Genomic DNA, 14,265 nt, shown 5'->3' with positions numbered 1-14,265 from the left:
TTTCAGTGTAAGAAGCAAAAAAATTTTCCTTGGGTAAATATACAGGTACAGCATGTCTCTAACTTTGTTCTCAAGCCCCACAGACATGACTTACATACTATACGAGAGTTCTTTAACCCTAACAAAGCTAGCTCCAAATTTCTGACTACTCTCCCACTTACTGCTTTTCCTCGTTGACTTTTTTCTTGATTTTTCCTGTTACTTCTTAAAATCTTGTCTTTTGTGTCTTTCATTGATTTCATATGCAAAGCTTAGTTTGATTTTCCTCTAGGTAGATGTTTCTAAACTTGCACAGTCATAAAAATCACCTGGGATATTTGCAAAGTAAAATATACTGATTCAAGACCCCCCTGTAAACACACTAAGAATCTCTAGGACAGCCTGGAAATGTGTGTCTGAAGAGTTTCCCAGGTGACTGTTAGCACCAGGCAAGTTTCACAAACACAACTGTAAGTGAACAGTAGTGTATTTTACAAGGTAACGTTTATATTTTATAGCAGGCGAATCTTCTGAATTTCTTTTCATAGTAATACAGTCACTATTATCTTGCTTAGTTTTGATGAAGTATTCAAAGTATAATTCAAATTGTTTTCAATTCTAGCTTGCTAAGCAGTGATGGATTAATACAACATTTCTGTAACCCATTCAGGTCCTGCTCAGGTTCCAATGATGTCCCCAAATGGTTCTGTGCCTCCTATTTATGTGCCTCCTGGGTATGCCCCACAGGTATGTTTTTATGTTATTTTTCATATAATAGTGACACTCTGTTTAGGTTTGATTCTGATGAAAAAAATATCATTTGAGTGCTTCAGGGTTACAGATACGCACAGTATAGTATATCTTTGGTAAATCTGTTTATTTCAAGTGTATTAGTACATATGGAAAGAAGAGAGAAAATAATACATTGGCAACACTCCTCATTTGGCCTTATCTTTGGAATTAAAAAAAATGAATTCATTCTTGAGTTTTATCTTCCTGGATATGTGAATAATGTAAATATCTTAGGTTGTAAAGGTGCCTACACTAACATATTTTTTTTAAAATAGTTACTTGCTTAGAGTAACCCAAGACCATGCTTCTAACCTTATTCATACAGTAGCACACAGAAGCTGATGATAATTATATGGCACATTATAGTAGACAGAAGAGAATTTAGACATGCAACCCTTAAGTCTGAGGGGATCAGTGTCACCCTATCCTGCACACTGGTTGGGAAGGTCTGACTTAAAGACTAAGGTATAGCTAATTACTTACACAAACAAGCTGGATTAAACTGTTAAGATTTGCAGGTGTTCAATACCTTCCGCTACTGAGATTCTATGAAGTCTGTACTCATTGCCTCAAATTCTTTTTGGATAGCCAGCTTCTTTTCCTAGCACTGAATTTACACTTGAAGTTTTCTTCAGACTCCCTCTTACTTCCTGCCTGATTATGCCAGAGTATTGGTGGGATAGTGTGGTGGATTCTCTGCCCACTATATGAATCCCACCACTATATGTGGGGCATCCCTGGGTAGTGCAAATGGTTAAGCGCTGGAGTATTAACCAAAAAGTAGGTGGTTCAGACCCACTCAGGCAGCTCAGAAGAAAGGCCTGGCAATCTGCTTCTGAAAGGTTATAGCCTTGAAAACCCCATGGAGCACAGCTCTACTCTGCACAGGAGTCGCTGTGATTAGGCATCAACTCAACAGCAACTAACTATATGAAGGACAGCACAAGGAGAACGTGCTGGTGGGTAGAATGGAAGTAATAAGAGATTTAAAGTCAGAAAAGCTGGATTACATGTTTTATTTCAAACTTTTGTTGGCCGCCTGGCCTCAGGCAAGTCAACTTCTTGAGTCTCAGTGTCCTCACTGTAAGATAAGATGATAACATACATAAGATAATGTTTGAAAGTACTTTGTAAGCTTTTCAGAAGAATAACCTATGCTCACTATCTCTACCTTTGTTTAACACACTGACTCCTTAATTTATTGTAGTCTGTATTCTGCCCTACTGCTCCCTGCTATGTACCAAATCCAAAGGCCTTTTCTCCAGCCTGATCTTTGACCTCTGAATATTCAAAGCCATTGATAAGATTTTCCCCAGGATTTCATGAACATAATGCTGTCCTGATTTTTTTCTACTTCTCTGGTTGTTCCTTCTCAAACCTTCCTTAGCTTACATAAAGACCACACCTGATCCTTTTCTCTCTAGCATAGTTCAGTTTAACAAACATTTATTGAATGGCACCATGTGCCAGGCTCTGTATTGCGTGCTAGAATTAGAAAGATGATTAAGACAAATCATTTCAGTGTCATAATAGGGTATCCTTCCTGCTGTTCTCTCAGCTTATAATACCTTTTCCTTTTATTTTTATGGCAGACCTCCTACTCTTTTCACTTCACTAAATCATGACTTTAGAAGCAGCTTTCCTTGAACCTTTCCAGGTACCTACCTCTCCTTTGGGCTCTCATGGCACATTATGTGTATCCCTCTTTCACTGTATTTATCACACTTTTTAGTTAATTCTCTTTCCTGAGAACATTGTGAATTCTTATAGTTCCTGTCTTCAACAATGTTCAACAAATATGTATATATGCCAGGCATTCTTCTAGGTGCTTGGAATATATCCATGAATAAAAAAGGCAAAGACCGTTGTCCCTGAGGAGTTTACATTGTGGTAGGGAGAAACAGTAAGCATAATAAATGAGTAAATTAATACAGTGTGTTATATGGTGAATGACAGGGAGAAAAAACATTAGCACTAGTTACATTTTAAAGTATGGTGGTCAGGATAGACCTCATTGAAAAGGTGACATCTGAGCAAAGTCTTGTAGGACAATTGGAAGTTAGCTATACACATATCTGGGGAAAGAGCATTCTGGGAACAGAAACAGCCAGTGCAAATGGCCTAAGATGAGCACATTCCTGGAAACAGCAAGGGGGCAGTGTGGCTAACTGAAAGTGCAAGGAAGTATAGTAGAAGGGAATGAAGTCAGAAAACTAATAGGACCAGATGATTGCTTGTCTTTATATACTTTATATTCTCAGTGCTGAGTACAGTGCCTGTCATAGTGTTGTTGTTGTTGTGTTCTGTTGAGTTGATTCTGACTCATAGCAACCCTGTAGGACAGAGTAGAACTGCCCTATAGGGTTTCCTGAGCTGTAACCTTTACGGGAGCAGGTCACCAGGTCTTTTCTCCTGTGGAGCGGCTGGTGGGTTCGAACTGCCAACCTTTAGGTTCGCAGCTGAGCGCTTAACCATTGTGCCACTAGTGCTCCTCTGTCATATATAAGGGCTCAATAAGTATTTGTAAATTTAATCATCCAAGTCGAGGATCTGTATCTTTAGACCAAGAACTACCAAAATAATCTTCTGAGGTACTTCTTTGATCTTTTCACTTCTGCACTCATAAAGAGCCTTTAGTTGGCATTCTTGTCCATTGAATGAAGTCTAGATTTCTCGACTTTTTAAGGCCTTACCCAGTTCTATCTTAGTTTGCCTTTGCACCTTTGTCTTAATACTTCCGATCACACATCCATTTTTGCAGTTAATCATGACTTCTCACATGCTCACTTGGTGTTTTCCCTTCTCTGTAGCTTTGTTAATGTTGTGATGCATTCCCCCATCTCTGCCTTTTGAAATTCTACCCATCCTTGAAGGTCTAGATCAAGTTATTTGTACCACTTCTTGCTTATATATTGCATAGTATGTGTGTATATATTTTTCCCTTACAGGATTTTAAGTTCCTTGAGGATAGGGGCTGCCGTTTCATTATTTTTGTGTTCTTGTGGTAACTCACACATAGTAGGTGTTCCATATATAAATGGACTTTAACAATAATCTTTCTGGAAGGATTATGTGAAGCTAGTGGGTTACTACCATCAGTCATAATTTAAGATCAAGATTATCTTTAGGAAATGTATCATTTCAAACAAAAGGGTAATCAAAAAACAAAAATGTAGTCTCATGATTATCAGAATAAGTACCTGTTATATAGCTTTTTCACATCAGTGGAAACTCCCCTCTCCCAACACACATAATTTCTAACGTTAGAAAATACTTATCATTAAGAGCAAGGTTCTAAGCACAGCTAAGCACTTGATAATTGTCCAGAACTTGACACACAAGGGAAAATAATATTTGCAAATCTAGAAGCTGGGAGTTGAGCCAAATGTTAAGCTTCATAGATGACCATAATAAAGTAAAAAGGTGGTATTTGAATTATCAGGAACCAAGTAGCACACACACTAAAATCATCATCAATAGCTGGACTAAGATATCAATGGACTAAGATATCAAACGGGTATGGGGGAGATAAACAAAATAAACAGTGACACAGGAAGCAAATGATGACAGGAGTAGGAGGAACTTAATTCACTGGCAAGTAGAGCTCATAATGTGGGCAAAGGGCTTATATCAACTGCAGAACAAGTAATACTAATTTAGTAGCCTCTAAGAGAAAGCCTGGTGGCGTAATGGTTAAGAGCTATGGTTGCTAACCAAAACGTCGGCAGTTCGAATCCACCAGGCGCTCCTTGGAAACCGTATGGGGCAGTTCTACGCTTATCTATAGGGTCACTATGAGTCAAAATCGACTTGATGGCAAGGGGTTTGGTTTTGGTTTTTTAAGAGTATCACTGTTTTGCAGCACAGAATAACACTTGATATGTTAGTGATGAAGTTAATGGCTTATCAACAGATTATAGATTACCTGAGACTCCTGAAAGACAACATTAAAGTTTTCTCTGTCTTTTTTTCTTGTAATGGCTCCCCTAAATGTTATTTATGGGATGTAGGTTGTTACGGTGATGAGAGGGTGTGTAACAGGGAGGGGATTGTAGATCTCATAATGTGGGGAAAGAGCTTTTATCAACTGCAGGACAAGTTTCAGGTTATTCCTTTGAGCTGGGCTTGATGTTTCACTTTGCCTTTATTTATGTCAGCACACAGCAGTGAGGTCAGTAAATTTTTCAAAGATTCTGCAAACCAGTCTAAGCTCAGTCTTCTATCTTTCCTGGGTGGAACAGCCAAAAGGATGGGCAGGCTGCATGCAGGGGCTAGAAGATAAGGGGACTTAGAGGTTTAGATGAGGATGAAGAGGTATAGTCAGAGTAACAGAGAGCTGAAGAGGAAAGAGTTTGTGATCACTTACTGACATTGTGTGTGTGTGTGTAACTTATATAAATGTTTGTTGACTGAATGGTGAGAAATACATACATTATTGTTTAAGAACTTCAAGTTGGAGTAGTTCTGGATTCATGGTGAGACCGTAGAAAAAGTTTGCACAAAAGTAGCAGAGAGGCAAAGGTTATAGGAATGGAGGAAGTCATAGAACCCTAATAGCTTGGTGGTGTTATGAGAGGGGAAGGTATTCTAAAAGAACTAATGGAATACATATAATTGTCTCTTTTTTTGAACATTGTATTGTTGTTTAGGTGAAAGTTTACAGAGCAAATTAGTTTCCCATTCAACAATTTATACACAGCTTGTTTTGTGACATTGGTTGCAAACCCCTGAATGTGTCAGCACTCTCCCCTCTTACTCCCTGGGTTCCCCATGTGCATTAACAGAGCTTTCCTGCCCCTGCCATCTTTCTGAACTTTGCTTTTGGGCAAATAACTGCTCTGAGTAGTTGATTGTTCTGAGGTGTGCAGTCTCACTGGTGTTATTGTTCGTTTTATAGGTCTGTCTATTGTATGGCTATAATGTGATCTCTGGGAGTGATGTCTGTTCCAAGTTTGAAGGGTGTCTCAGGGTCATAGTCTCAGAGATTCCACCATTCTCTGTCAGACCATTAAGTCTGATCTTATTTATGAGTTTGAATTTTGTTCTATATTTCTCTCTCACTCTGTCCATGACCTACTGTTGTGGTTCTGGTCAGAGTGGTCAGAACAGCTGTAAGAACAGCAGTAGTGGTAGCTGGGCACCATCTAGTTCTTCTGGTCTCAGGCTAGTGGAGGCCATGGTTCATGTGGTCCACTAGTCGTTTGAATTAATTGTTTCCTTGAGTCTTTGGTTTTCTTCACTCTTCTTTGTTCTGGATGAGAAGAGGCCAGTTATTGTATCTCAGATGGCCACTCAAAAGCTTTTGAGACCCCAGTTGCTGCTCACCGAGGTAGGATGTAAACCATTTGTCTATATGGACTATAATATGCCAGTTGACCTAGATGTCCCCTGAGACTATGGTCCTTGGCCCTGAAGCCCAATATTTCAGTCCTGGGAAGTGTATGGTTATGGCTAAGTTTTCATGACTGTGTCCTCTGTGCACATGATTGCATACAGAGGTATATTTGCAGCATGTACACATGTATATGTATATACGCGGGGGTACTTCCATACACCCTCCCACCCGTTTAGCTTATATATCTACCTATGTATTGCTCATACGTTATTGTTTGTTATTACTGTTGTTGCAGGATTATATATGTATTAGTATTTACCGTTGTTACCTTTTACTCTTGCTTACCTTTCAGTGTCTTCTTTTGCCTTGATTATGTTGTGCTGACTTCCCTCACATTGTGTATTATCTCTCCCTTCACCGAAGTTAGTACCTGTCTACTATCTAATTAGTGGTTTTACCTCTCCTTCCCTCTCCTATCCTTGGTAACCATCAAAGAATATTTATTTCTATGTGAAAACCTTTTCTTGACTTTGTGTAATAGTGGTCTCATACAATATTTGTTCTTTTATTTCACTCAGCATAATGTCCTCTAGGTTCACCCATGTTGTGAGATGTTTCGCAGATTTGTCATTATTCTTTAACATTACATAGTATTCCATTGTGTGTATTCACCACAGTTTGTTTATCCATTAATCCATTGATGGACATTTAGGCTGTTTCCATAGTTTTGCTATTATAAATAATGCTTTAGTTCATGTCCTTTGCCCATTTTTTAATTGGATTGTCTGTCTTTTTGTTGTTGAGTTGTTGAAGTTTTCTATAAATTTTAGAGATTATACTCGTCAGATAAGTCGTAGCCAAAATTTTTTTCCCAAGTCTTTGATGAGCATAAGTATTTGATTTTCCGGAGGTCCCAGTTGATTTCTTCCATTGTTTGTGCTTTTTAAGTTATGTTTGATAGTCTATTTATCCCATACATCAGGGCATCTAGGTTTGCCCTTATTTTTTCTTCTCTGATCTTTAATGTTTTAGGTTTTTACATTTAGGTCTTTGATCCATCTTGAGTTAGTTTTTGTGTATGATGTGAAATATGGATCCTGTTTCATTTTTCTGCAAATGTATATTCAGTTTTGCTAGCACCATTTGTTAAAGAGACTGTCTTTTCCCCCATTTAATGGGTTTCAACCCTTTGTTGAAGATTAACTGTCCATAGGTGGATAGATTTATTTCTGGGTTCTCAGTTCTGTTCCATTGGTTTATGTGTCTGTTGTTGTACCAGTACAAGGCTATTTTGACTACTGTGGCTGCATAGTAGGTTCTGAGATCGGGGAGTGTGAGGCCTCCTACTTTTTTCTTAGTCTTCAGTAATGCTTTACTTCTCCGGGCCCTCTTTCCTTTCCATATAAAGTTGATTAGTTTTTCCATCTCATTAAAGAATCTTGTTGGAATTTGGATTGGGCTTGCGTTATATCTGTAGATCACTTTGGGTAGTATTGTCATTTTCACAGTGTTAAGTCTTGCTATCCATGAGCATATGTTTTCCATTTATGCAGGTCTCTTGGTTTCTTGTAGCAGTGTTTTGTAGTTTTCTTTGTGTAAGTCATTTACATCCCTAGTTAGGTTTATTCCCAAAATATTTTATCCTTTGGGTTTGGGGGCTATTGTAAATGGTATTGTTTTCCTGATTTCCATTTTGGAGTTCTCTTGGTTAGCGTAGAGGAATCCGACTGGTTTTTATGTGTTAATTTTGTACCCTGCCACTTAGTGCTAAATCCTTCTATTAGTTTCAGTAGCTTTCTTATAGAGTCTCTGGGATTTTCTCTGTATAGGTTCATGTCATCTGCAAATAAGAATAGTTTTACTTCTTCCTTACCCATTTGGATGCCTTTTATTTCCCTATCTTGCCTTATTGTTCTAACTAGCACTTCCAGTACAATACTGAATAAAAGTGGTGATAAAGGACACCCTTGTCTAGTTGCCATTCTCATGGGGAATGCTTTCAGTCTCTCTCCATTGAGAATAATGTTGGCTGTTGGTTTTGTATGTATGCCCTTAATTATGTTTAGGAATTTCCCTTCTATTCCTATTTTGCTGAGAGTTTTTATCAAGAATGGATGTTGGACTTTATCAAATGCCTTTTCCACATTGATTGATGATCATGTGATTCTTTTCCTTTGTTTTATTTATGTGGTGAATTATATTGTTAGATTTTCTAATGTTAATCCATTCTTGCATACCTGGTATGAATCCCAGTTGGTCATAGTGTATTATTTTTTGAATTGCTGTTGAATTCTGTTGGCTAAGATTTTGTTGAGAATTTTTGCATCGATATTCATGAGGGATATTGGTCTATAATTTTCTTTTTTTTTTTAGTGGTGTCTTTGCCTGGCTTTGGTATCAGGGTTATGCTGGCTTCATAGAATGAATTCAGAAATATGCCTTCCTGTTCTCTGTTCTGGAGTAGTTTGAGTAGGATTGGTGCAGCTCTTCTCTGAATGTTTGGCAGAATTCTCCAGTAAAGTAGTCTGGGGTAGGGCTTTTTTTTCTTTTCTTTTTTTTCTCTTTTGTTACAGGTGTCTTTAAATTTTCTCCTTCAGTTTACGTTAGTTTAGGTAGGTAGCATGATTCTAGAAATTTGTCCGTTTCTTCTAGGTTTTCAAATTTGTTGGACTACAGTTTTTCATAGTATTCTGTTATGATCCTTTTTATTTCCGTTGGTTTTGTTGTAATGTCACCCATCTCGTTTGTTATTTTGCTTATGTGCATCTTTGTCAGTTTGGCCAGTGGTTTGCCTATTTTATTGATCCTCTCAAAGAACCAACTTCTAGTCTTGTTGATTTTTTGTGTTGTTTTTCTGTTTACTGTTTCATTTATTTCTACTCTAATCCTTGATATTTCCTTTTTCCTGGTGACTGGGCATCTTTCGCTGGGTTTGTTTGTTTGTTTGTTTTTCCCTTATTCATTCGAGTTGTAGGCTTAAGCTATTGATTTTGGTCCGTCCTTCTTTTTTGATATGTGCAGTTATTGCTGTGAATTCTCCTCTGAGCACTGCTTTTGCTTTATCGCACAGGTTTGGTATGTTGTGTTTTCATTCTCGTTTGATTCTAGGGATTTTTTTTTATTTCATTTTAAATATCTTCTATTACCCAGTGGTTTTTCAGTGAGGTGTTATTCAGTTTCCATGTATTTGATTTTTTTTCCCCTGTTCTTCCTGTTACTGATTTCTAGTTTTATAGTGTTGTGGTCAGAGAAGATGCTTTTTTATTTTGATGGTTTTGAATTTATTGAAGCTTGCTTTGTGGCCTAAAATATGGCCTGTTCTCGAGAATGATCCATATATGTTGGAGAGGAATGTATACCCTGCTGCTGTTGGGTGGTATGTTCTGTATATGTCTTATGAGGTCAAGTTGGTTAATTGGGTTATTTAAATCTTATCTATCTTTGTTTAGTTTCTTTCTGTTGGTTCTGTCTGTCACTGAAAGTGGTGTGTTAAAGTCTCCTACTATTATTGTGGAACTGTCAGTTTCTCTTTTCAGTGCTGTCAGACTTTGTTTTATGTATTTTGATACTCTGTCATTGGGTGCGTAGATATTTATTACGGTTATGCCTTCTTGGAAGCTTGTCCCTTTAATCATTATGTGATGCCAGTCCTTATCTCTTACGATGTATTTTGATTTAAAGTCTATTTTATCAGAGATTACCGTTGCTACTCCTGCTCTTTTTTGATTACTGTTTGCATAATATATTTTTTCTATCATTTGATTTTTAACCTATTAATGTGTTTATGTCTAAGGTGTATCTCTTGTAGGCAACTTATTGCTGGGTCGTGGTTTTTTATCCATTCTACCACTCTCTGTCTCTTGACTGGTGCATTTAAACCATTTACATTCAGTGTGATTATCTGTAAGTATGAATTTACTGTTGTCATTTTGTTAAGCTTCTTTGTTATGGAGTTGGTGTTTTCTTTGTTCTACTTAATTTTCTGTGCTGAGTTTTTGTTTATGTGTTTTCATTTCCTTCATTGTTGTTGATTTTGTATTTACTGAGTCCTTATGGTTTTCTTTATTTTGGTGAGTAGGTTTACTAACTTTCTCTGTGGTTACTTTGATGTTTACCTTTGCCTTTCTACGTTTAAAACAGTCCATTGTTTCTTGATATCGCCATGACTTCCTTTCCATATGATTTCTTGTAAGGATGGCCTGGTTTTTACAAATTCCCTTAATTTCTGTTTATCTGAGAATGTCCTCATTTTGCCGTCGTATTTGAGAGACAGTTTTGCTGAGTACATGATTCTTGGTTGGCAGTTCTTTTCTTTCGGGGTTTTATATATGTCATTCCATTGCCGCCTTTCCTGCATGGCTTTTGCTGGGAAATCAGAGCTTAGGCTTTTTGGGGTCCCTTTGTAAGTGATGTTTTTTCTCAAGCTGCTCTCAAAAGTCTCGCTTTATCTTTGGATTTGGAAACTTTATGATGTGTCTTGGTGACTTTCTTTTGGGGTGTATCCTGTATGGGGTTCATTGAGCTTCTTGGATAGAAATCTTCTTGTCTTTCATGATATTGTGCAAGTTTTCTTCCAGCATATCTTCAGAAAATTCTCTCTATGCTTTTTTTGTTTTTCCTTCTGCTCCTTCTGTTCTGGGATTCCAATCATACATAAATTATTCCTCTTTATAGCGTCCCACTCTTAACGCTTTCTGCATTTTCTTTTAAATTCTTTTTTTGATTGTTCTTAAAACAAACTTGTATATTGTTCTTAAAACAAACTTGTATCAAGGAATTTGTCCTCTGTTTTGCTCATTCCTTTTTCCATTGTTTCAGTTCTACTTCTGTGTCCTTTGATTGAGTTATTTATTTCTGATATTTTATTGTTAATCTTCTGGATTTTTAGTTGCTGTTTTTGTATGATTTCTGTTTGTCTATTTTGTCCACCATGTGCCTGTCTGTTTGTAGTACTGTGGTGGCTTGTGTTTTTGCTATGATGCTGGAAGCTATGCCACTGATATTTCAAACATCAGCAGGATTACTCATAGTGGACAGGTTTCAGCAGAGATTCCAGACTAAGAAAGACTAGGAAGAATGACCTGACAGTCTACTTCTGAAAAAATCGGCCAGTGAAGACCTTATGAATAGCAGCAAAACATTGTCTGATATAGTGCCAGAAGGTGAGCCCCTCAGGTTGGAAGACACTCAACATATGACTGAGGAAGAGATGCCTCAACAAAATAGTCGACATTAATGATGTGGATGGAGTAAAGCTTTCGAGACCTTCATTTGCTGATGCAGCATTACGCAAAATGAGAACAGCTACAAACATCCATTAATAATCAGAACATTGAATATACAAAGTATGAATCTAGGAAGATTGAAAGTCCTCAAAATTGAAATAGAACAAATAAAGATCTATATCCTAGGAATTGTGAGCCGAAATGGACTGGTATTGGCCATTTTGAATGAGAAAATCATATGGTCTATATGCCGGGAATGGGACATATTAAAGAGAAATGACATCGCATTCATTGTCCAAAAGAACATTTCAGGATCTATCCTGAAGTACAGCGCTGTCAATGATAGGATACTATCCGTATGCCTACAAGGAAGACCAGTTAATATGACTATTATTGCCAACTACTAATGCCAAAGATGAGAAAATTTAAGGTTTTTACCAACGTCTCCAGTCTGATATTGATCAAACATGCAGTCAAGATGCATTGATAATTACTGGTGATTGGAATGTGAAAATTGGAAACAAAAAAGAAAGATCTGTAGTTGGAAAATATGGCCTTGGTGATAGAAAAGACCCTGGAGATCACATGATAGAATTTTGCAAGACCACCGACTTCTTCACTGAAAATGTCTTTTTTCAACAACATAATTAGTGACTATACACACAGACCTTACCAGATGGAAAACACAGGAATCAAATGTACTACGTGTGTGGAAAGAGATGATGGAAAAGCTCAATGTCATCAGTCAGAGCAAGGCCAGGCAGCTACTGCGAAACAGACCATCACTTGCTCATATTATGCAAGTTCAAGTTGAAGCTGAAGAATATTAAAATAAATCCACCAGAACCAAAATATGACCTTGAGTATATCCCATCTATATTTGGAGACCACCTGTAGAAATTGAAATGAGTTATGGGATGATATCAAGGACATCATACATGAAGAAAGCAGAAGGTCATTAAAAGGAGAGGAAAGAAAGAAAAGACGAAAACAAATGTCAGAAGAGACTCTGACACTTGCTCTTGAACGTAGAGTAGCTAAAGCGAACAGAAGAAATGGTGAAGTAAAAGAACTGAACAGAAGATTTCAAAGGGCAGCGTGAGAAGACATAGCAAAGTATTATAATGACATGTGCAAAGACCTGGAGTTAAAGGTGTGGAGTTAGAAAACCAAAAGGGAAGAACACACTCAGCATTTCTCAACCTGAAAGAATGGAAGAAAAAATTCAAGCCTTGACTTGCAATTTGGAAGGATTCTAAAGGCAAAATATTCAACAGTGCAAGAAGCATCAAAAGAAGATGGAGGAGGAATAAACAGAGCCACTACCAAAAAGAATTGGTCCACGTTCAGCCATTTCAGGAAGTAGCACATGATCGAGAACTGATGGTACCGAAGGAAGAAGTCCAAGCTGCACTGAAAGCATTGATGAAAAATAAGACTCCAGGAGTTGACAGAATAGCAACTGAGGTGTTTCAACAAACGACGCAGCACTGAAGTGCTTACTCACCTATGCCAAGAAATTTGAAAGACAGCTACCTGGCCAACCAACTGGAAGAGATCCATATTTGTGCCCATTCCACAGAAAGGTGACCCAACAGAATGCAGAAATTATCAAACAGTATCATTAATATCACACACAAGTAAAATTTTGCTGAAGATACTTCAAAAATGGTTGCAGTAGTACATCAATAGGGAAGTACCAGTAATTCAAGAACCGGATTCAGAAGAGGGCTTAGGAATGAGGGATATCATTGCTGATGAGAGATGGATCTTGGCTGAAAGCAGAGAATACCAGAAAGATGTTTACTTGTGTTTTATTGACTATGCAAAGGCATTCAACTATGTGGATCATAACAAATTATGGATAACATTGCGAAGAATGGGAATTCCCAAAGACTTAATCGTGCTCATAAGGAACCTGTACATAGACCAGGAGGCAGTCATTTGAACAGAAAAAGGGGAATACCATGTGGTTTAAAGTGAGGAAAGATGTGCATCGAGGTTGTATCCTTTCACCATACCCATTCAGTCTGTATGCTGAGCAGATAATCCGAGAAGCTGGACTATATGTAGAAGAACTCGGCATCAGGATTGGAGGAAGACTCATTAACAACGTGCGTTAGGCAGATGACACAACCTTGCTTGTTGAAAGTGAAGAGGACTTGAAGCACTTGCTGATGAAGATGAAAGACTGCAACCTTCAGTGTGGATTATACCTCAACATAAAGAAAACAAATCCTCACAACTGGATCAATAAGCAACATCATGATAAACAGAAACAATATTGAAGTTGTCAAGGATTTCATTTTACTGGGATCCACAATTGATGCCCATGGAAACAGCAGTCAAGAAATCAAATGACATATTGCAGTGGGCAAATATACTGAAAAAGACCTCTTAAAAGTGTTAAAAAGTAAAGATGTCACTTTGAGGACTAACGTGGGCCTAACCCAAGCCATGGTGTTTTCAGTCGCCTCATATTCATGTGAAAGCTGGGTGGTGAATAAGGATGACCAGAGAAGAATTGATGCCTTTGAATTATGGTGTTGGTGAAGAATATTGAATAGACTGCAGAAGAATGAACAAATCGGTCCTGGAAGAAGTATATAGGCAGATGCTCCTTGGAAGTGAGGATGGTGAGACTTCGTCTCACATACTTTGGACATGTTATCAGAGTAACCAGTCCCTGGAGAAAGGCATCATGCTTGGTAAGGTAGAGGGTCAGCAAAAAAGAGGAGGACCCTCAACAAGATGGATTGACAACAGTGGCTGCAACAATGGTCTCAAAAACAGCAAGTATTGTGAGGATGGTGCAGGAACGGGCAGTGTTCCATTCTGTTGTACATAGGGTCACTATGAGTCAGAACTGACTGTATGGCAGCTAACAACATTTAATCTGTTGTTTTATTCTTGTATTTTTTCCTAAATTCTTCT

The 14,265-nt window shown here is 37.8% G+C and overlaps 1 protein-coding gene across 6 annotated transcripts in view; it reads left to right on the top strand.

The window, feature by feature from the left end:
- The window catches only part of FNDC3A (fibronectin type III domain containing 3A), a 256,528-nt gene that overhangs the window by 165,644 nt on the left and 76,619 nt on the right, over positions 1-14,265 (top strand). For all 6 annotated transcript variants that reach the window (XM_023731559.1, XM_023731560.1, XM_023731558.1 and 3 more), the window contains one exon: positions 650-726. In XM_023731559.1, coding sequence (XP_023587327.1) covers positions 650-726 — 77 coding nt within the window. The remainder of the gene's footprint in view (positions 1-649; positions 727-14,265) is intronic.

This window comes from Trichechus manatus, unplaced genomic scaffold (genome assembly GCF_000243295.1).
Source record: "Trichechus manatus latirostris isolate Lorelei unplaced genomic scaffold, TriManLat1.0 scaffold00044, whole genome shotgun sequence".
In the NCBI taxonomy this organism is placed as follows: domain Eukaryota; kingdom Metazoa; phylum Chordata; class Mammalia; order Sirenia; family Trichechidae; genus Trichechus; species Trichechus manatus.
This window is presented reverse-complemented; position numbering and strand designations above follow the sequence as displayed.